The 23,727-nt window shown below is 38.9% G+C and overlaps 1 protein-coding gene across 2 annotated transcripts; it reads right to left on the reverse strand.

Annotated features, from left to right (window-relative positions):
* Positions 1 to 359: 359 nt before the first annotated feature.
* Positions 360 to 23,182, reverse strand: p4ha3 (prolyl 4-hydroxylase, alpha polypeptide III). 2 transcript variants are annotated; one of them, XM_041809860.1, is made up of 13 exons: positions 22,985 to 23,182; positions 21,042 to 21,196; positions 20,697 to 20,920; positions 12,870 to 13,019; positions 12,734 to 12,785; positions 12,432 to 12,595; positions 8,681 to 8,857; positions 5,506 to 5,570; positions 5,167 to 5,326; positions 4,986 to 5,048; positions 2,624 to 2,692; positions 1,954 to 2,050; positions 360 to 1,462 (listed from the first exon to the last, which is right to left on the reverse strand). In XM_041809860.1, exons 1-13 carry the CDS (start codon positions 23,164 to 23,166, stop codon positions 1,392 to 1,394), a joined length of 1,629 nt encoding a protein of 542 aa, XP_041665794.1. In that variant the 5' UTR covers positions 23,167 to 23,182; the 3' UTR covers positions 360 to 1,391. The 2 variants fall into 2 exon arrangements, with proteins under 2 accessions (XP_041665794.1, XP_041665785.1); XM_041809851.1 differs by having other exon boundaries at positions 8,681 to 8,860.
* Positions 23,183 to 23,727: the final 545 nt, after the last annotated feature.

A 23,727-nucleotide genomic window follows, 5' to 3' on the forward strand; every position in this document is an offset into this window, starting at 1 on the left:
CTGCCTAGATCAGGCCGTCCTCACAAACTGAGTAACCATACAAGAAGGAGACTAGTGAGAAAGGCCACCAAGTCACCTATGACTGCTCTGAAGGAGTCACAAGCTTCAGCAGCTGAGATGGGAGAGACTCTGAATACAACAACTGTTGCCAAGGTTTTTCACCAGTCAAAGCTTTATGGGAGAGTTGCAAAGAGAAACCTACTGTTGAAGAAAACTCGGATTAAGTCTGGACTAGAGTTCACCAAAAGACGTGGGAGACCCCATTCAAGTGGAAGAAAATTCTTTGGTCTGATGAGACCAAAATGATGCTTTTTACTATCAGACAAGACACTATGTTTGGAGGACACAAAAAAATGCACATCACCACAAACACACCATCCCCACTGTGAAGCACATGGAGGCAGCATCATGCTGTTGGGATGCTTCTCGGCAGCTGGTCCTGAAAGGGTTGTAAGGGCAGAGCGTAAAATGATGCGCAAAATACAGGAGAAATCCTGGAGGACTATCTTATTCAGTCTGCAAGAGGACTGTGGATGGGAGAAAATTTATTTTCCAGCAAGACAACGACCAGAAGCAAACAGCGAAAGCTACACAGAAATGGTTTAAAGACAACAAGATGACTGTTCTGGAGAAGCTGAGTCAAGACCCAATCCATCAATCCAGCCCAGACCTCAATCCATTAAGGAGTTTGTGGCTGGACTTAAAGGGGACATATGCAAAAATAACTTTTTTAGGCTTTTCTAACAAAATATGTACCCCTAGTCTGTCCACAATCCCATCAAGTACCAGAAAAAATCCAACAAAAAAGCCCTGATTTTATAGACCATGGTTGAGTTATAAAATCAATAAAAGGGTAAATTATCCAAGGGGTTGAATACTTTTTCTAGGCTCTGTAAATGTTTGCATGTATAAGTTCAGAATAAAGTGCTGAGAGTGCTCACTCTGTGTTGTTTACAATGACAGACCCCAGAGTGGGCCCAGCGTAGGACGAAGGCTGCATAAGATGTTCATTTTTCAAGCCAGCAGGAGCAAACAGCCTCTCACAGTGAGCTGAAACCAGCACAGTGTATGAAGGCATAGGGCCTCTCTTCTGCCTGACTGCAGAAACTGGCCAGTAGTAGTAGGAGAGCATTAGGCCTCTGGGGGCTGACTGTAAACTGCCTCTCAGCCGTGTGCGATCTGTGTCCACTGCAGCTCTGTACTGCACGCTTCAGGCTCCCTGGGGCCCTGGGCTCCAATCAAAGATGCAGGCTGCTCCACACCGGCCCTCACCTCCCCTGCCTGTATGCTCACTTTCTGGCTCTCTCCTGGTCTCTGCCTCTGAGTGTGCCTCTCAATTGTAGAGGCAGGCTCTTGTGCTCCAAGGGGCCCAGCTACAGCTCCACCCCTCCTCACTCTTCAGGGTTCAGGCTGCAGCGATGCTGGAACTCTTGGCCGTACTCGTGGATCCACTTGTTTGCCACTGGAATAAACAGAAGGAAAAATGTGTACATATCAGAAGCATCTAAAGCTTTAGGCAACCGTGTTTGACAACTGCTTCCATAATACTAATTTGTGATGATAAATACAGTCACTTAAAATAACACAACCTTCAAACGTTTCTGCAGCTGCTTTGGGAAGATTAATATCCTCCTGCTAGTTTAACCGGGTCTCTGACATACGTTTCAGCATTCAGGGCCAAGCTGCAGCAGATGTTAACCTTCCGAGATGAGCGCTCAGTGTCTGGGCTGCGCTATGTAACATCTCAAAATGCATAATGCAGTACAGATGTGGCCTAGCTTTTGGGCATCAGCTCCTGTGTAACAGGAGAGCTGAATAACAAACTGTGACTATGATGAAGAAAAGCCTTTCCTGTTTAAAAGGGATCAAGTGTACTGATGCATCTTTTTATTTTCCATTCTCAAATCACCTTTTGATGTTTTTTGGCATCATCACATCATACTAAACTCTTACCCCATTTGTCTCCAATCAGGACAGGGCAGCCAGCATGCAGAGTGTCTTCATCTCCTTTACCGTTTTTATGCAAATTCCACCAGAAGACAGCAGCTTTCTGCAAAATACAAAGAATATCAATCACTTTCAAAACTAAAGGAGATATGTTTGGTCAAAAGTAAGCTTGTAACTAAAAATTCTATTACTTGGCTTATAATTTTTAGCTAGTTGCAATACAAGGCAGATATAGATAAGATAAATGTTTCATTAATCTGTCAAGCATCCTCTTTTTACTCCACGAAATGTCAGCATCAATGCTCCTGCAGCGACCCTATTTTATTGTTCATTCATCATTTTGAAATGTTAAGATATAGTGTAAAAAAGTATACAGGAATCAGATCTCAACAAGATGAAAGGTGATACTTTGGGGGTGACCTCATTAACCTTACACTGCAGCTCATGTTTCCACCAAAAACAGCGTCAACCTCCCCCATAGCTTTTCTCCACAATAGCAGACCTGTGTTTAAAATCTCATGGCTGTTGTTGCTGTGATTTGACCCTTCAACATTTTTACAGCTGCACATCGTGAGTGAGGCTCCGAGTGAGCAGCGAACAATCTAGCTTGAGGCAAAAATGACATGAAGACAAAAGAGGAAGCTTTAAGCTCATCTCAGACGTGCAGAGTGATTACCTCCACAACAGGAACGCTGAAGTTGGCGTAGATGAAGGCTGTGGACCCACCTGCTTCCACTGAGCTGAGCTGCGGAAAAAGGACGTTCTTTCAGAGTTGTGTCTTGTGTTTATGAGTTCATGTTATGAAAAGCAACTCTCCCTTTGGAACATTTTCGAAGCTTTGTTTCAATCCATTCTTATTTGAAGCACTATCAAATTTTACATACATTTTCACAGTGGATTCAATGGCTAATGTTTCCAAAACACTGCACTTAATAGATTAGTCATGCTAGGTTAAAGCCTCTGTGAGGAAATTTTTACCTGGTGTTGCAACAAGTTTAAATTAATACTTGTGCTTCTTATGACATATAGCAAATATCTTATTGTGCATGTACTGCACAGGAGTGTATTGTAGTCTTTCCACCCCTGCTCAGCCCAGTTTAGGCAGGGAAGCAGCTGCTAGTGATACACAATCAATGGGGATGTGAATATTTTTATATGGGTCAAGGGATCATGACAACATGTGTTAGTTCCCCCCTCTGAAATAATTGTTTTCAAGTATTTTTCAAGTGCTGTTAAACAGGGCACAGATTTTCCAAACACACTAGTTTTATTTGGGATGTTTACATTATTTTACTTTGCACACACAAAAAAAAATCACAAAAACTACTAGGGTCATAACTATTAGTCCCTCTTAGAACTGACCTTTTAGTTGAGCCACAGCACAGACCACTGTTGAGCAATGGTTTGCTTTATTATCATCATGCTCAAAGCTTGTAAAATCAACTGAGAAATACCTTCCAATTTACACACAGTATAAAAACTTTAGTAAAGCATCATGACAAAAACAAAAGAAATCAGTCTGAGAAAAAGAATAGTTGATGCTCAAAAAGCAGGTATGAAAGTTATCACAGCATTTCCAAGTGTCGAGAACTGGAGTGAGGAATACCATCAAGAAATTCAATGAGAGCCACATAGCACAGAATAAGCCTGGCAGAGGTAGGAAGAGAAAGATTTCAAAGACTTGGGAAAGAAAAACAGTGAGAGATGTGTCTTCAGACACCAGAACAACTGCCAAGACACTAGTGAATGACTTAGCCAAGACAGGAGTTGTAGCCTTGAAGAAGACCATCACTAGAGCCCTGCAGGACTGTGAGGTTGCAGATCAATCTTGTAAAGCTGGAAAAAAATCATGAAGAAAGCAGGATATGTGAAGATTTTGAAAGAAAACCTGAAGCAGTCAGCAGCAAAACCGGGTCTGGGTTATCACTTTGTCTTCCAACACGACAACAACCCAAAACATACGTTATTGACTAGCCTGCACAAAGTCCTGACTTGAATCCCACTGAAAATCTGTGGGGTGAACTGAATACCAAGGTAAATGATAGAAGACCGTCACACCTGGAGGAGCATGTGAAATACACTAAAAAAGAATGGGTTAGGATCCCTCAGGAGATGTTTCTGAGACTTGTTTAAAACTACAACAAACGACTGCAGACTTTTATCCAGCAAAAAGAAGACACAACTGACAACTGACAATCAAGTAATTTTGACCCCGGTTTGTGAAATAATTTTGTTTCTGTGTTCAGAGTAAAATAATGTAAGCATCCAAAATAAAACAATGATGGAAAAGCTGTGTTCAAAACTCATTTCTATGTTGCTTGGGAAATACTTTTTAAAAACTGGAACTTTCATAGGGGGGAGTTGGAATTTCATCTTCATCTATGTTGTCATATAACATTCTTTTTCCACAAATTTATTTTCATTTAATCCTTGTTTTAATGATAAAGTGAAATAAGTGATAAACCATATTTAGTAATCGTGATCCCAATACCCATCACAATCATTGGATGCTAAAGGATAATACCAGCTGTTTAGATGAGAATTATGAATTCAAAGCAGACATGCAGCACATTGGAGAGATTGTCTTTGCTTACATTTTTCACAGCAACTTAAACATTTGACTGCTAAAAGGCACAACATGAGATTTTTCATTTTAATAAGATACAATTAACACATTTTGAGGACATAATTAGCACGAAGATAAGAAGTACTGCTTTGTCTATGGAGGGTGCCAAAATTTACACAATCAAAAAGCTCCTCACAGAAGCTTTAAATCAACATGATTACAAGACATTTAGAGGAAAACTATGGGCCACACAAGAGAGGGCAGACTCAAAAGGTGCTTGGTTTGAATTTGTTGAATGATTAAACTTCCATAAAAGATAAAATTTAAGTTGTGAGGTTATATCTCATAGAATTTCTTGGGGAAGCTTTCCAAAAATCTTGCAGCGCTCATGGAAAAGGAACAGCAAAAAGAGGAAGAACCTCCGCCTGGATTGCACAAGCTCATGAGACATTAAAGGTAAGAATTTACTCACATATATCATAAACGTAGCCAGTCGATTCCCAGTTTTCAGCTTGAACACGGGGCTTGAAGGTGACTGGTGAGGATAAAATCAGAATGTCACAATAAATGTAAGCACAAACAAGATGCAAATGTCTACAACTTTACTATTGAATGTTGGAGCTCATAAGCAGCAAAACCATCAATCAGCTTACTGTGGCGTGATCAAAGTGAGGCTCATAATGACCACCAATGCCATAATTCACCACTTGGAGGTATTCGCCGTATGGGTGATTCACATTTAAACCTGTGAGCATGGAGATCCTCTGGTCCAGCTTCCCAACAGTGGACTGTGCCGGGCCTTTCAGCCATGCACTACAAACAGACATCAAAGGAAACAAATGAAAAGTTATTATTTGCATGCAGTTTGGTTGGTTACAGTTTAAATGATCTGCTGGCACGGCAGCAAAAAAAGAATAGCATGCTATGAAATGAGATTAAATTACTGAAGATGAACAGAAGATTGTTAACACAGTTTTGTGAGTCATTTGTACCTCTTGCTGATTCGGTACTCTGCTGTTTCCTGTTTCTCTCCAGATGCCACAACTGATCGTCTCAACTTAAAAGCAAAGACAAAAAGACAGCACATAAACCTTGTGTTTGCAGCTTTAAATTGTAGCATATTTTTACACTCCAATTGTGTCTAACATGAGAGCTGTGAGAAGATCAGAAAGAATCAAGAATGTGTGTTCAGAAGATCAAATGATGGATTGACTGCGAGAGCTCTTCTGACATTTAGGAGGCGTGAAAAATGTCATTCTTAAACAAAAACATAAACATCAGGCTAAAATACTGCAAGGAGAATTTATAGAGTTCCTATAGAGGTATCAAGTAATGTGATCTTTACTTTCAGTTCACATACTGCTCTGTATCTGGAAGGGAGTCAAATAATCCAGATGTTTTGTTCTCAGTCAGATTTCTTTAAGTTGAGCTTCTGTGATTTAGTGGTACTGCAGAGTTTTCCCACAACATTCTGGTTATTTCATACATGTTTTCTGATTTGCACACACACTGGAACTATGGCTAGAACTGTAAAAACAATTTGGGATTCATTTTCCTGATCACACTTCTAAAGACTTCCAGGTCATGACTTTCCAACTCAGATGGGCTTAAACCTGTAATTCTGAAAATTGAAAATGTCAATAAAACAATTTAATCACTAAGAAACAAAATGATTAAACTTTAAATGCTGCTCTGAGAGTCTGCATGAATCAGTCAAAAGTGAAGCTCATGTTTAATGAACTCTCTGCTCTAAACTATTACCATATCCCAGGTCTGTTTTCAATAAGGCCACAAGCTGACATAATGATGAAATGAGTACAGAGGTTTCCATCTAAGCAGAGGATGGAAAACTCACTGAACAATGCCAAAACCTCACAGAAACTATAGGGCACCAATCGAGTTAGCCCACCAAATATTCCCTGAGGTCACAAAGTCAGCAAAGTGTGAAAGGCTCCGTAAGTTTCCATCAAATGAGCAGATTCTTTTAGATAAATACAGAGTCTCAATGATAGTAGACAGCATTAACCAATGGAGCCCAGCAGGGGATTTGGGTAGCTCAGCACCCAGCCAAGTTTTCCTAGTAATGTATCCCTCATGCCTTTAAGCCTTGCTAAATGTTTGGAAGCAGACCAACTCCTCTTCCATAGGGTTTTTCCAGGATCTTTCCAGAAAGGAAAGGTACAGTCCTGGCTTAGACCTCAGCAGCCACAGCAGAGTGGACTGTTAATTAGTATTTTTGCATCTGAAAGAAACCCTTGCTTGTAAAGGACTAATTTGAGACATTCTGAAGATTAACATCCAAAATCAAATATAGCTGTTGTAAATACACAGTAAGTATTTCCTGTAAACAGAGTGAAGTCAAACTCCTGGATGTTTTGTTATCAGCTCTGTGTTTACACTGTCAGGACAGCTCTTTCTTCAGCTTGTTTATACTTTACTCAGGGGATTAAACATGATTAATACATGTTTTTTGCACTAACCCTTCCCTCTCTACTTGTTAACCCTGTCACCACCTGAAGCTACACTGTAGCACACACGCTGTAGGGTTGACACAAGAGTAACACCAGCAGGAGAACCAACAGAATTTAGAAACTGAGAAGAGGTTTTCTTTGGCCTAAGAAACAGATTGCAGATAAATCAATTTTCAGATGCATATTTTCTCTTGACATTGATCCACTTCCTGTTTTGAGATATTTATCAGCACTTGATTGTGTCTCTTTCTGTCTCAAACACACTTTTACACTCAAAAATTCTTGGTTTGGTTTATAATCTGATGATATAAGTAGCTGCTAGTGGCTGCCTCAATAAATATTTCTGCTGTATAGACCACTGTTTCAAAGAAGAAAAAGTATACTCATTAATACTATTATAACATTTAAGGCTACGAGGCATTTCCAATACTTCTACCAGTATCATAACAACTCCACTTGAAAGTGTGCTAAATTACAAAATTTAAACTACATGCTTCACTGCACTAATGAGCCAAACTTTTAACCTTGCAAAGCAGATGATTTCAAGAGGCAAATCCATCTTGAAAAGCTCCTGACCAATCAGTGTCATTTGGTCATTTGTTGGGGTTTAGCTGTACTGAAAGCCAATAGCAATGGTTGCCACCAGTGCAGCAATTAGTTCGGATGTAGCTATAGTATAGCAGAAGTTTTATCGAAACTGGACCACATTTCTTTATGAAATAAAGAGTAAAAATTACACAGAAAAACTTTAATGATGGAAAAGATGCTTTCGCTCTTCTGCTGACCTGCTTCAGCATGAGTTTGCGATCGTTATAGGTGGGGTTTGCTGGTGTTTACCATGGCTAGTGGTATGGTGGCTATTAGCACGGATGTTGCTGCAGCATAGCAGCAGTTTAATCAGAACTGGACAGAAACAACACTCAACAGAACAACATTTCTTTATAAAAAAAAAAAGAAAAGAACAAAGAGGCACATTGAAAGGTTGTCTTGCGATGCTTTTGTATGTCTCGCAACTGACTTCAGCAAGAAACTCTCTTTGTGAGAGTAGGGTTAGGGTTAGGTGAAAAGTCCTGCCCTTCTCAACCGCTTTGTATGGGAGGTTTCCCAGATGAATGCGAAATAGTGTCAGGTAGCCAAACTGTCACTACTGATGGCAAATACAGGTGAGCACACGCTGTGTTGTATGTTTAAAATCAGAAGGTCAGTAACCACAAAATGCAACAGTGATGAAGAGGTGGAGATGCACTTTAATTGAAACACAGAAAGCAGAGACCTGCTCCAAGGCAGCCTATTTGATTAAACGTTTTGTATCAGAGTAACAGGTTGCTTACATCAAGCTAGTAGTCTAGGAAGCCTGGGGAAAGCTCAAAGTAAAAGGAAATCCTGATACAAAAGAGGTACAAACAGCCAACAACAAGAGAGTGTATGGCTTCTTAGTGGAAACCACAAAGATATTCTATAACCACAAAACTTGACCTCTTAAGGCTTTGATTTTTTGTGAGTTCTATGTAGAGGAAATAGGGAAATGAATCTTATATTTGTTGAGAGAAGTCTTCAAAACACTGGAGTACAATCCCATTTAAAGACTTTAAATGATTAACCAACAACTCTTGATGTTAACTGTAAAAAGATGGCCCTCCCAAAAAACTTGTGACCAGATGTTTGAAGAAGAAAAAAACAACTTGTTGGCACTTACTCCTAACTGGGCGAGACCTTTAATGTCCTCGGCTTCCATGTCTGTGATGAAGTCGTGGAACAGGACCACAAACGGCTGAAGGCTCAGCACTTCACGTCTCACTGGCTGCAGCAGCAGCCCCAGATTACCATTGGTGAAGAAGTCACAGAAGAGCCCGGGGTTTTTATAATGCATCAGCTGCTGGGAGAAACAGACATCTGAAATTCATCAGCAAGATCAAAACAAGATTTGTTTTTGTTTTTCATTCACAAACGATTACACTAAACACTGTTCTTGTTCCACATACAACAAGCTTAAAGTTAAAAAGCAAATATGGCTTAAGAGTAATCATGTTTTTTTCTGGTCATGGGAATGGTCTCCAATTAAAGACCTTCATAGTTTCAAACACCAGGATAAATGATTTAACTTGTGTTTTCTTTTGTAAAATGTGAGGCCTATTGTAGCTTTGAAAATTCTTCTTTTTTATTATCTTTATCCATGCTTACTATGTGTCTCTAGGAATGCCAGCTGGTTAAACAGTTTGGTTTAGACTAAAATATCTCAAAAACTGACTCTATCAGCTCTCTGATTTGACCTCTCTGATAACCAACCAATTAGGGTGGCCCCTCTTTCAACAACCATTGACAGGCTTTGGCCTGGGCCAAGCGTTTCAGTGTGCATCACTGTAAAATTTTAAACTTAATTACATTTCTTAGGCATGGTTAAAAGGTGTGCTAGGTGCGTCTGCAAAACGAGACACTCACATCCTAATCAGGGAGTATTTTTCATCTGTTTTCTAAACTGGAAGAAAATAAAGAAAATGCTTAAGACTGTTGGCCACCACACCTGCAATTCAACCCACCAGCTATTTTCAGTGGTTTCAAATAGAAAGTAGCACTGCAACCAGGGATTCTGTCAAACTTGGACATGCTAAGCAAGGAAGGCAGGGCTTCATAAAGGTTAGCTAAAGCTGGTAAGTTTTATTTCAGACATTCACTTCCAGATGATTCAACCTAAAATTTCTGATGATTCTACTCCTTTTATTTTAGCACACCCATAAGGTTATAACATGTCTGCTTTAGAGAGACAACTATTAGAAGAAATGCTGTGGAAATTGGTTCAGAAAGTCATGATGATGGAAAAAATGAATGCTCAGAAGTTTGGGTAATTTTTCATTTCATTCCATCAGGTCCAATTTCATGTGTTCGAAACTTCTGTTTTGACCAAATATCTCCACTACTATTTCCTTCCATTGATCTTTAACCACAGTTTTGTGTAAATTAGAAAATATAAGCTTTCAGAAAAGCCTACCTGAGATGGTAACAGACCCCACTAGCATTATACAGTGCCTTTAAAAAGTATTATTCCCCTTAGATGTTTTACACTTTGACTGATTCTATAAAACAGTCATGGTCGATAAAATTTGGCTTTGAAAAGATACAAAAAACTGTCCTTAATGTCAAAGTGAAAACAGATTTCTACAAAGTAATGTCAACTGAATAAAATATGTCATGCTCACCCGCTTCAAGTCAGTATTCACTAGATACTGTACATTTATGGCTATAATCACAGCACAGAGTCTGTGTGGATAGGTCTCAATCAGCCTTGCACATCTCAACACTGCATTTTACTCCATTCTCAAACACGATGAGCCAATCACAGTACGTATAGCCGTTCCATACACTCGGACAACTGCTGCCTGGACGTCCATTGAAATGAGTGGGAGGAAGTCAGTTTTCGTCCAGTTTTATGAGGGTTTTTTGAGATTTTAAGTTTAAAAATGGTCAAACGGTATTCATGGGGTACATGCGACTCCAACACAAGGTATCCTTAGAGGCTGGACGACGGAGTGTTTTTTTACCCTTTCCTAAGCCACATCTAACCCTAGAAAAGTGTCTTCTCTGGACATAATTGTGCAGTAGACCACAACATCAACTCAGCATGAATACAGTTAACACGGATGTCTACATCTGTTCTAAGGTAAGCCAACATCGTCTTTGAGGCTCCATATTGTCACTGCTGGAAAGAAATATTAAGTTATCTTTAACATCTCTAACATTAGCTAAAGTTAGCCTAACGTTAGCTCCTAGCTGCGTTGTTCGTTGTGTCACGTTGTTTGTTGGGAGTTCATTGGCATTTTTTGTTCTAGTTTTTGTACTTTGGTGATCGTACATCATTGTTAGCTGTTGTCCAAAGGGCTATAGTTAAACTAACTTCAACTTCTGGAGCTTAGCTTCATAAACTTATCTGTAATAGCCCAGATAACAAAGGTTGGCCAACGTTATGCTGAATCATTCAATGTAAATACTGTAGCACCAGACTAACGGAGAGACACTCTTGGTAAAGTCTGGTAAAAAGGGGTTATATTTTTCTCATATTCTGAGCCAAAAACCTTAACTTCAGTGGCACTTTGATGCTGATCCTCTATCTTGTGGTCTGAGATTGTGATGGCAACGAGAAGCGTTTAATCACGTTTGCACTGGGACCTGTACATTTTGGCTTGTAACTGAAGCTTTTTATCGACCTTCTTGACAATAAAATGATTAATATATCCTTCCAATGTGTAGTTTGGACCCTTTTGGTGACTTCTAGATGATATGTGATCTTTCTGTCTCCAAAAATCATCAATGGCCTCCGATAAAATGTCTCCTATTGTGACAACTGCCATAGTGCCTGTCACTGAATGTTCATTGTTTGTCTGAGTGAGTGGAGGGGGCGTGGCTTAGCCATTGGTCAATTGGCTGGACCTCTGTTGACGTAGGTCATATTTATACAGTGAATAATTTGCATTACTTATTTCTATCAAATGACATTACTTTGTCGAAATCTGTTTTTACTTTGACATAATTTTTTTTTCTTTTGCCAAAAAAGCCAAATTATATTGACCATGATTGATTTATAAAATCAATTAAAGGGTAACACATGCAAGAGAATCAATAATTTTTATAGGTATTGTTTGTGCTAAATATCAGCATGCTAGCATTCTCACATTATAACAATGTGACATCAGATGCAGCTAAAAAGCCTTAGAATCACTAGTTGTATGGCTTTAGGTTTCATATAACTCCCATTTTTGCTTAAAGATGAATCACAAACTTATTAGAAAAAGCAAATGTAACTACAATGAGGAGAGCACTGATTTTTAAGAGCTCCCTTCCACGTATCCTATATGATCACAAACCATATCTCACAAGGATCTATACTGTTTGAATACAGATTCAAGGAGCAAATGCAGATAAAAACATTTACAGGTACATCTCAAAAAATGAGCAGGTAGCAGTGCCACAGGCTGATGGCCTACATGCCATCAGTAATTCATGCAAAAGGAGGCCCAACCAAGTATTGAGTGCATAGAAATGAAAATACGTTTCAGAAGCCTGACACTTCTGTTTAAAGTATCATTTTTTATGTAATATTCTAATTTTCTGAGACACTGAATGTTGGGTTTTCATTATCTGTAAGCCATAATCATCAACATTTCAAGAAATAAGTTAAAGGCTTGAAATATTTCACTCAATGTGTAATGAGTCTATATAATATATGGGTTTCACTTTCTGAAATGAGTGACAAAAAATATTGAAATTTTTCATGATAATCTAATTTTTTGAGATGTACCTGTAATTTAATTATTTTGTTCAAGTAGGAAAGAAATAAATTCCACTGCACATATGGTGTGTTTTATACACTGTTGTTGTATTACCTTGTCAGAGATCATTTTAAAATATGTTTTCATTATAAAGAATGTGACCAGATGATTTGTTGTCATGAATACCTGGGCTCCTTGGGTCTGGCAGAGTCTCTCGTAAGTGTCCCTGGTTCTTAAATACTTGGAGGAGGGTCTCCTTAGCCCACCCCTGCTGAGTGATCTGGGTGGACTTGTGACCAGCAGCTTCTCGTATTTCTCAACGTTCTTCAAAACTCTTCCATTCATTGGATCTGCACAGAAATGTAAATAGAGCAGTTTTAATTGAAACTTCATGTTAAGTCATTACAGAAAGGCTAGTGATGTAAATAGGGTTTCCAAGGGCTCTTCATATACAGCAAACACAATTAAGGAAAAAGAGAAATAGCTACCATGATGGAGAAGCTCCTGGGACAGACTAAGAGCATAGGACACATTTCCTGTCTGCAACAATGAAAGGTGTTGTAAAAAGAGTAATCCAACAGTTATCTTTTTATGTGTGTATTTGAAGAGTTTCTGTGTGCCTACTTTAAAGTGAGAGAAGGCCAGATGATCCAGAGCATCCTCCAGAGTTCCTGCATTCTCAGGGCTCCACTCGCCTCCTGTTCCCCTGAAGAGACGCACCGACTCCTCCAGCCATTGCACTGAGTGGTAGTAGTCTCCCTGCTCATAGGCAACCTTTATAAAGAAAGCATCATACTATTTTAAAACCACAGCCGCTATTCAATTTAAGCATAATTGTCATTGTTTGTGAGCAATTGTTAAAAAGGCTGCTAAACTGTCTTCACTTTTATCTGCTGTATTTCACATCAGACTTCTGCATTCCTCCTAACTGTCATCAATAGAAAAAAATATAGTAATTAAATCTAAAAGAGGGGTTATGCAGCCAAAATGGTCCAGCCCAAGGCCAGCCTGAATCCAGTGTACCAGCCAAGGTAACAAAATAATGCCAGCTGAATGACGTTATGGAGTTAGCTGAAGAAACTCATCTGATTCTGGTTGCTGTTTCTGGTTCAAAGCTTGCCTGAGAGACAGCTTTTCTGCTTTGCCAAAATTGGTCACGGAGACAAATCTGCCAGCTGGACGGGCACAAAAACACCACTCAGTATCCCACTGAAGGAATTCATCCTTGTAAAACTGGATATTTTGTTCTTTCAGTGGATGTGTTTGTTGTGATTCTTGCTCAGTTCTCATGTACTCAGCTGCAACAGATCCTCCCTTGAAAAGGAGATCTTGATCTTAATAAGATTATCTATTCAAACACGAGCTATAATGAGGGCGGCTGGATGTGATGAAACAATAACAGTTACTTGTAGAGTATGTTCTGCTTTGATTTCACTGCCATTTAGAGTTGGACTCTTCTTGATCTGAGCTCATGCTGCAGATCATTTTCAACTCAAGAAGGGCCCAAAATGACACTAAGTTAGCACATTTGTTGACTGTCCAGCAGCAACAAAACAAAAATTTTGTATTTGTTAGCATAAAAGAAAAATAAACAAGAAGTTCTTGAATTTAATCATTTGGACCCATTATTAGTCCTGGCATATTTACTTGATGCTCCTGTGAAACATTTTTGTTTTGTTGCCCATTTTGGCAAAGCTGTACACAGAAAATCGTATCCTGCTTTATTTAAACATTAAAATGTACAATGCATTCAGAAAGTATTCAGGCCCTTCACTTTTTTCGCAGCCTGATGTAATAGACGAAAAAAAAATCATTTTTCTCTCAATCTACACTCAGTACCCCATATCATGCAAAAGTGAAAGCATCATTTAAGACATTTTTGCAAATTTATTAAAATAAAAAATTGAAATATCACATCGACATACAGTGCTTAACAAATTTATTAGACCATCTGTCATAAAAACGAGAAAACATAAATATTTTAGAAATCTTTCAAAAGCTGGTTTAAAACTAAAAATTTTATTGTTATTTATTTGGCAAATAACACAGTGAAACAACTTAATAGTCCTTTTCACACACAATAACCAAAAAAATCATATTTTGTATGGCCTCCTTTGGCCTTGATAACAGCTTGCATTCTTGCTGGCATTGTTTTTATGTACTTTTCCACAGTCTCTTTTGTTATTGAGTTCCAAATAGTTTCTAGCTGTTCCCACAGACTTGCTTTAGATGAAACTTTTGTGCCATCAATCTTTGAATCTACTAAATCCCAAATTTGTTCAATAGGAATCAAATTCGGACTTTGACTTGGCCAGTGCATCAGTTCCAGTACTCCAGATTCCTTTTTCTTGGTCAGATAGTGTCTGCACAGCTTTAAAGTATGCTTGGGGTCATTGTCTTGTTGGTATATGAACCCACGACCAATCAGATTCAGTCCAGAAGGGATTGTTGTGGTAGATGTTCTTGTTCATGATACCGTCCATTTTCATTAATTTGCCCACGCCGTATCCACAAATGGAACCTCATACCATAATGGAATCTCCACCGTGTTTCACTGTAGGTGCAATGCATCTGGCATCAAAACGTTCTCCAGCTTTTCTGCGGACATAAACACGACCATGCTGAACGAAGAGTTCAAACTTGGACTCGTCCTTCCAGAGTACCTTCTTCCAGTCATCAACAGTCCAGTGTTTGTGCTCCCTGGCAAATCTGAGGCATTTGTTTGCAGGCCTTGATAATGGCTTCTTAGCGGCTATTCTTCCCTTTAAGCCTTGTTCCGTCAGTCGTCTGCTTATGGTCATTCTGAGACTTTCTCAGACTCTGATCTTGAAGCATTCATCTCTGCCTGAAGATCAGCAGTGGTCTTCCTTCTGTCTCTAGTACTTCAAATCTTGAGGTGTTTGACATCTGCTTCAGTTAACTTTGGTTTCCTGCCTCTTCCTTGGCGCATTTTGTAGATACCAGTCTCGGCAATTGACTCCAAAGCATACTTGACCACACTGTGAGAACATTTTATGTCTTTCCCTATTTGTCTCAGAGACCATCCAGCATCATGAAGTGCACTTTCATTTTCAGTCAGCTCTCCACTTTTTACCATTTTGAAAAGGAATGAGGAATTACAAACTGAATTCACCTTTTTATACCCAAATTTGAGCCGGCTCACTGGGCTTCTCTGAGAAGTCAGAAATTAATCAAGCATAACATTCAACCACTAAAACTCATTTTTCTGTTCAGGAATGCAAGTAAATAACTATAATTTGACATATTAATCAAGAAATAATAATGTGCTTTATTTTTTTTCAGTTTTTTTGTAAATCAGTAAATTTGAAAATTCATGGATAACAAAAATAATTATATTTGAGCATCAAAATTATCATTTGGGTTAAAGAGCTTCTACATATTGGTGTATTAACCATTGCAGAAACATAAAAAATGATTTTGGTAATTACCAATGCTGTTAATTTAGGGCAGCTGTAGCATAAAACTTACTTTGGGTGGTGGTCTAATAAATTTGTTATAAGCACTGTATGTATTCAGACCCTTTACTCAGTACTTGGCTGAAGCATCTTTGGCAGCAATTACAGCCTTGATTCTTTTCGAATGTGATGCAACAAGCTTTGTACACCTGGATTGGGGAATTTTCTGCCATTTTTCTTTACAAATCCTCTCAAGCTCAGTCAGGTTGGCTGGGGACTGTTGATGGACAGCCATGTTCTGGTCTCTCCAGAGACGTTGGATAGGTTTCAGGTCAAGGCTCCAGCTGGGCCACTCTCTCTTCAGAGATATCAATAAGTCACCCCTGTGCTGTCTTGGCTGTGTGCTTAGCATTTCTGTCATCTACGAAGGTCAACCTTGCACCCAGTCTGAGGTCCTGAGTGCTGTGGGACAGGTTTTCAGTGAGGATATCTCTGTACTTTGCTCTGCTTAGCTTTCCCTCAACCCTGACCAGTCTCCCAGTCCCTGCTGCTGGAAAATACCCCCACAGCATGATGCTGCCACCACCATGCTTCACTGCTCAGATGGTATTAGGCAGGTGATGAGCTGGTTTCCTCCGGACATAACGATTCAAATTGAGGCAAAACTGTTGAATCTTGGCTTCATCAGACCAGGGAATCTTGTTTCTCACAGGCTAAGAGACCTTCAGCTGCTTTTTTTTTTTTTTGCAAACTTCAAACAGGCTTTCATGAGTGTTGTACTGAGGAGAGGCTTCAATGATGGCTGCTTTTGGAACTTTGTCCAATCTCCACACAGAATCTCTAGAACGCCATCAGGTTCTTGGTCACCTCTCTTACTAATGCTTCTCCCTCAATTGGTTTTTGCTCTGATATGCATTGTCAGCTGTGAGGCCTTCTATAGAGAGGCAAATCATGTCCAATTAATCTAATTTACCACAGGTGGACTCCAATCAAGGTGTAAACATCTCAGCAAAGATAAAGAAAATAGGAGGAGCCTGGGCTAAACTTCAAGTGTTTTTTGCAAACGGTCTGAAAACTTAGATCAATATGATATTTCAGTTTTTTATTTTTAATATATTTGCTAAAATGTCTAACAGTGTCTTTTTGATTTGTCATGATGGGATACTGAGTATAGATTAATGACATTAAAAAGGAATTTCTCTATTGTAGCATCAGATTAGAATACACTGTTCAATTGAAAAAATGTTCTATAGTTGCAGGTCAGATCTGATCTTTATTTAACTTATGGATTTAGCTGTCGTTTATGCATGTCAAGTTTAACAGATACTTTTTGCAGCATGACAGTTTAAGAGATTCTGACTTCTCAAGCATGCACAATGTAGACGTTCATAGATCAAAGAACACCTTCAGCATTATTCTTACACAAATAAAGTCATGAACACAGGCTTCAGTCTCCCTCTCGTCTTAAACCTCTTTTGTGACCAACTTGACTTGATGAAGTAGGTGCTGACTGAAAGCCTGACAGCAACCACACAGCATCATGGTGATATGTGGCTCATCCCTGAGCAGAGTACATCCACAACCCCTCCAGACAGCACACAAACACAAATTCCACTGTGCCATTAAAACCCCCCAAAACACACAAACACTAACTTACCATTTAAAGCACCAGCTTATCAACCCCACCATGGATTTACACTCAGTTCACAACCTTACACTCATCCATTTGGAAGCTGTAAGTCTTTAAAGGAACTAATAAATTCTTTAAAATAGTCAATAATGGTTGGGTTTCAGTGTTTATAGGAGAAGCATCATCTGGTTTTCACTTTGAAGACCTTTAAAAATCCTCTGAATGTAGAAATTTTAATCCTGAGGAGCATTTAACAACCCTATGAAGGCACGTGCCGGCAGGTCTTTCACTGACCCCCCCGAAACTACAGAAAGCATCTCTGTTTACAGATCTGCTCTGATAATCTCAGCACAAGTGAAGGCAAGCTTTGCTCTGAACGTGAGATAATGTCTTTTCCATACAAGTGAAAGTCTTTCCCACACGGTGCCCTGCCTTTACACATCAGCAGTGTACATAAACAGTGGAATTTATTACGGGGGAAACCTTTTTTTTCCCTTCTTTTCTTTTCTTTCGTACTTGTAGAAGAATATTCATCATCACGTGAAGCAGATTTCCAGACAAGCAGAGGGAAGAATTCCACTTTTTCCCTCGGCTGACTGTCTGGATTCCCACCACAATGACGGACGGGTTTGGGGAGGAACTACTTCACAGAACACAGGAATGGAAAGTCAATCCAGGAGAAACGTCTTTCAAATATCTCCCTATTTTATCACCTAACATGAGGACTTTTGGCTTATTTGCCTGTGAAGAATCACCAGAAAGGATGACAGATTTATTTCTGCATATTTTCAGCGCATTTATTTGCTATATTTCACAACAGGGGTGAAAAATAAGCCCTGTTTTGAAGTATCAGAGATCATTATTTCAAGTAGCATACTTTAAAATAAATACTTAATTTCTTTCTTTACTTCATTGCATTTCAAAGGGAAATTTACTTCTTTAACCTTTTTTTAATGACTTTATTACTACATATTTTTTGCATGGGAAAGCTTAAGGATATGCTTCACTCATCAACCATAAGGTGTTATCAATAATGTATATGTCACTTATAAACTGAGCCATGAATGCTTTGTTGATGTATTACTGAAGCACTCATGAACCTGACCCTTATCCTGACCCTAACTAGACTCATTTATTAATATTTAACTAATACATCAACATTTCTAGCCATGTTTATAAAGAATATATAAATTACTTAAAAATGATTTTAGATTAATAAAAAAGAAAAAGTAAAACCTGTTTCTGGTTTGGGCCTCTCTTTTAAGTGCTTAGAGCCTCGGATGGTTTTGATTAAAGTTATTGTTTCACGCCCACAAGGATCAAATTTTCCATTACACACATTTGTGGGACAATACTGTGATAAATCATTCCATGAGACCAATCCTGTGACCTTAAGGAGGGGTTGATTTTTTTATTAAAATGTTCATGTTCTCATGGAGAGTTTTGGCACTGCACTCAAAAATCTAACACTTTGTACTTAGAGGGTCAGGGACCAACGCACTAAAGTGAACAATCTGTGACTGCGTATGAGCTGGCAGAGTGCATTCCCAGGTTATCACTGGAGATACAGTGCTTAACAAATATATTAGACCACCTGTCATATTTGTCTCAGAGACCATCCAGCATCATGGAGTGCTTTAATGCAGACTCTTTCATTTTCAGTCAGCTCTCCACATTTTACCATTTTGAACAGGAATGAGGGATTACAAACTGAATTCACCTTTTTATACCCAAATTTGAGCCGGCTCACTGGGCTTCTCTGAGAAGTCAGAAATTAATCAAGCATAACATTCAACCACCAAAACTAATTTTCATGTTAAGGAATGCAAGTAAGTAACTATAATTTGACATATTAATCAAGAAATAATAATGTGCTTTACTATTTTTTCAGGTTTTTTGTAAATCAGTAAATTTGAAAAATTCATGGATAACAATAATAATTGCATCTGAGCATCAAAAATATTTCTGTTAAAGAGCTTCTACATATTGGCGTATTAACCATTGCAGAAACATAAAAAATAATTTTGGTAATTAACAATGCTGTTAATTTAGGGCAGCTGTGGCATAAACCTTACTTTGGGTGGTGGTCTAATAAATCTGTTAAGCACTGTACATTTGGACATGAGGTGGATGGCTGTACAGTCTGTCACTCCCTCTCTCTCTTTCAGCTGATATTGTTGAGCAGCCATTGTATCATGTTGGCTCCACTCTCGCCTCTCTAATTGTATTCACTTTGATCTAAAATGTGATTAAGTAGTCTTCTTCACAAACACTATGGTTGAATCCACATTAAAAAGGCTTCATAGACAATACTCACAAAGTAAAAGAAAGTCGGAAGAATGATGCAACTGTATGACATCACTACTATGAGGGCACTGTATACATTTTTTACTTCAAATGATGTAAAATGTAGTAATCTACTATGAATTTTTATATGGTTTCTATTTGAAATATTTTGGAAATCAGGGCTGATTTGCTGTTTAAGGCAGCAATTTAGCAGACTGCTGATTCTGATGTTTATTTCATTATTTCTTTTGGCGTAAGACTCACACAATTCCCTCATATCTGACCATGTAAAAAACCAGAGTGTGAGCAACTGGTGATGACTCCTGCCTCTCAGAATCAGTATATAGTTGTGTTTAATGCCAGCACTAAATTAATATCACACAACAGATAAACATTGGCTACTGACATCTGTTTATGCTGCATTATTTGATGATGGATCGATGTCCGTCAGTCAGCCCAATATCTGTAGATACTGATGTTAAACCCATGTACCAGTGCACCCCTATAAAACCATTGTTTTCAGCTGGTGGGTCTAATCCCAAAAGTGAGTTGTGGAGTCCTTTTAAGTGTGTCATGGATGTGTACCAGGAAAAAAACCATAAGCCATTAAGTCATTATTTTATGCTGCTGGTTTACTGTGCTAAGACAAATTAAGACACAGAATGCAGAATATGCAGCTTGCACTGGGGACAAAACATCAGTGTTTTGTGTGCTGCTAAATGCAGCCACATGAAAGTGTGATGCCATCAAAATGTAAGCAGCATTAGGAACAAAATCAGTAGATCAATTTAAATTTCAGATGTTTTACTGCTGTGTTTTGTTTATGAGATATTTTGTTCAGTCTCAGGACCAAATTGCACCAATTTTCTTTTGAGTGTTTGAAATGTTCCTGCATTTGGGCTGTGACTTGGCATTTAAGAGGCTATGCTGGGTCCACCAGCTGAGAACCACTGCTATACAATTTACAAGTGTTAATGCAATAACATCAACATGCAGAGTTCAGTTTAGGGTTTAGACTTATTTGGAACTAGAATTTCTTTTGATTGGTGTGTAAATCTGCAAACTATCCACAAAAGGGAATACATAAAAAGGAATTAAAGAAAATAGTAAGTAGTTTACCTTTCCGACCAGATAGCAGTCATCTCCAGACAGCAGCACAGGCACTGCAGGCCGGTAGATATCAACAGGCACTCCATCAGTGATTCTCTGGAAACGACCTCTGACAAGACTCGCTACCTGTAGTGCGTACACATCCTGCAGCCTCATCAGACCCTTAGCAGCACCCTGCAGGTCCTCTAGTTGGGGCAGATCTGCCTCTTCTTCCTCATAACTAGACCTGAGGGCTAGACAGCAGAGAGCCACAAGATGAACTAAAGAGGAGGGGATGTGTGGGTGGTGACAGCTGAGAAAAGAGAGGTAGGGTGTTCAGTTATCATCACCAGATGTGTCTGTAAAGAAACAAACCTTGTATGTTCTCCAAGGCTTCGTTGCTGTAGACGACATTCAGCCACTCTGAATGAAGCCTCTTGATCAGAGTGAAGGCCGCTAAAGGGTTCGCCATTGCAGCTGATGGGCCTTTATAAAGCTCAGTGTGCAGGTTGGACACTCTAGAATAAAAACTGGGGAGAAAAAAAACACATTGGCAGCAATTAATAAAAGAAAGGTCCACTGCTCAGGTAGTTTTAGACATAGCTAATAAACTGAGAACTAAGGTTGTCAAAATGTTCAAGTCTGCAGGATTTCTACACATCTAAACTGGCAACATTTATGCAATTTAGAACTGTGGTTCTCAATAATTACAACCCAAATTTCTGAAATTGTTCAACAACTTGACTGAAACAGAAAAGACAAGTGTGTCATTACAGATGCCCTAGACATGCATGCATATATCTACGTATCGATAGACAGAACGATAGATTCTAAAACTAGTTAAAGGGTGAAACGTCCAAGGGGGTGAATACTTTTTATAATTTTTATAGGCACAGTGCATTTCATTTTAATGCATTTACTTGGAAAATGTGTAAGTTTGGACTGTTTTGATCTGTCAGGATCTGTCAGTTGAGATCCATTGATTTGGACATTGTGTAGGAGTTTGCTTGCAAAAAGGTCCATTTGGCTGCACTGAACTTCTATTTTTGTTGCTATAGTATTCAAACAAGTGTCACTATTGTTTGATTTTACCAGTATCACTCAATGTTAAGATTCTGGTATTGTGACAGCCCTCTTACAAACTGATTTCTAGTGACACATTTCATGGTGCAAGAAAAAAACATTTATAGAAGGATGCCTCAACATACTGCACTCTTCCTTATCATTCAACCCTAATTCATCATGGAATACATGGGAAACCCTTTACTGTGCCATCTACTGTGTTTTGATGTCAGTGTGACAGAATTTAGCCTGTCTGGACTTGGTGCAATTTCTCCTTAAGGACCCATTTAATTATGCTTCACCTGGAAACAAAAGTATTTTTCACTTATTCTACTGAGCTCTAAACATTTACAGTTAAGATAAAAAGTCATTTTAACAAATTTAGATAGAGTAGACTAGACAGATAAATTGGTTTATAAATGTTATCCATACCATACAAGTTAGAAACCATGCAGACTCTCTCATCTAGTGCAACTTAGAAAACCTTTTTAAAAAAACTGCTTGAAAAAAGGACTAAAGTTACCTCTGGTTAGCCCAATTATCATCATTTAAAACATTGTAGGAACAGTTATGCATGACATTACTTTTTTTCCCCACCCCCCACCACAAAAAAGCCACCACAATAAGGCCACTGTGTTAAATTTTATGGTCCAACCATAAAAAGTAGCAGTCATTTCCACAGAGCAGCTGTTGAATCATGAGTGGGGAGAGGTGACCGAGAAGTCTCACTGCCAGACAATCATTCAGTTTCCAACATAAGGAAGACTTCTATATGAAAACCTACAAGTTATTTGCCTTGTATGATTCACTAATATGACTAATGGTGAGTGTTTAAAATACCTCTACAGTGTGTCATTGCCAAAATTGTCATGTGTCATTGCCAAAATTGAAGTAAAATACTTGGAGCAAGGAAAAAGAGCACAGACTAACTCGTGGCTAATGTAATTTTGCAGACTGACGTCAAAGTCGGTCGTTTTTTAGAGCTGTGGGTCTTAATGTGATTACACTTTGGTTTAAACCTCTACAAACTTTTTCCATGATTATTCACTCTGTGGAGGAGACTCAGGATTTGTCATCGGATGATATCATTGCTACAGAATTGCATCTCCTATTTAACTATAAAAAGGATTTGAAATTGTTGGACACACAGTATTAATCAGGTTTTTGCAGCCTTAAACACCCAAAATTGTTAAAATTGAATGTTTCTTGTGGATAATGTCATGCATCTTCACTGTATCATCGTGCATGTCACTCACCGCTTGACGTCCTCCAGTCTCTCCAACTCGTAGTCAATGTAAGTTTTCAAGTAATCGATAAGCTTCCGTTCAACGCTGATCGCCTGTTTGATGTTGAGCAGCGAGGTGTACATCTCACCTACAGACACATGAACCACAGACAGGACACAGCAACACAGGTAAACACGTGCAGTAGAAATCATCTTGTCTCTGTTAAAGCAGATGTAGAGGTTTCTCCCATCCGTGCGTCCTGAACTGAGTGAAGAGCTGCAGGGTTTGGAGACTCATCCCTCTTTAGCGGACGCGGGGATCTCCCTCATCTGAGATCAGCTTTCACCTCCTGCCAGCTGCAGTCCGAAGCCATACAGGACAATTAGTTTCCCATTAATGCAAGCACATGCATGCATGCGACATTAGCTCCACGTGCTCTGTAATAACATTAACACATGTAGTTTTATAGGGGTAAGGATCTGGAGCGAGTTTAGGGAGACTGTTTTTGATTAAACAGGCTACCTATTCACCTTTTTATCATGTCAAATAACTACGTTAAATATATTATAAAGTCATGAAAATGTTGCCATTTGGCTTTAGTTTCAGTTACTTTTGCATGTTTATAATAGATGACTGGGGTTTCCTCCCACACAACAAACTCCGAACACGTCGGTGTTCAGCTTTATCTAACTGCGACACCTGCTGGTTAAAACGTTATACTACAACCATACTGCTGTTTCAAAGGACATCGGCATGTCTAGACGTAATGGGCC

The sequence above is a fragment of the Cheilinus undulatus genome, linkage group 2, assembly GCF_018320785.1.
Source record: "Cheilinus undulatus linkage group 2, ASM1832078v1, whole genome shotgun sequence".
In the NCBI taxonomy this organism is placed as follows: domain Eukaryota; kingdom Metazoa; phylum Chordata; class Actinopteri; order Labriformes; family Labridae; genus Cheilinus; species Cheilinus undulatus.

Bases quoted from the DNA above. Each gene is read 5' to 3' on its own strand.
- p4ha3 (XM_041809851.1), bottom strand. From the start codon at position 23,166: ATGATTTCTACTGCACGTGTTTACCTGTGTTGCTGTGTCCTGTCTGTG. The intron at 12,596-12,733 runs GTAGCTATTTCT...ATTTCTGTGCAG, and splicing joins CCAGGAGCTTCTCCATCATG to ATCCAATGAATGGAAGAGTT. The intron at 5,049-5,166 runs GTAAGCTGATTG...TATCCTCACCAG, and splicing joins CTCACTTTGATCACGCCACA to TCACCTTCAAGCCCCGTGTT.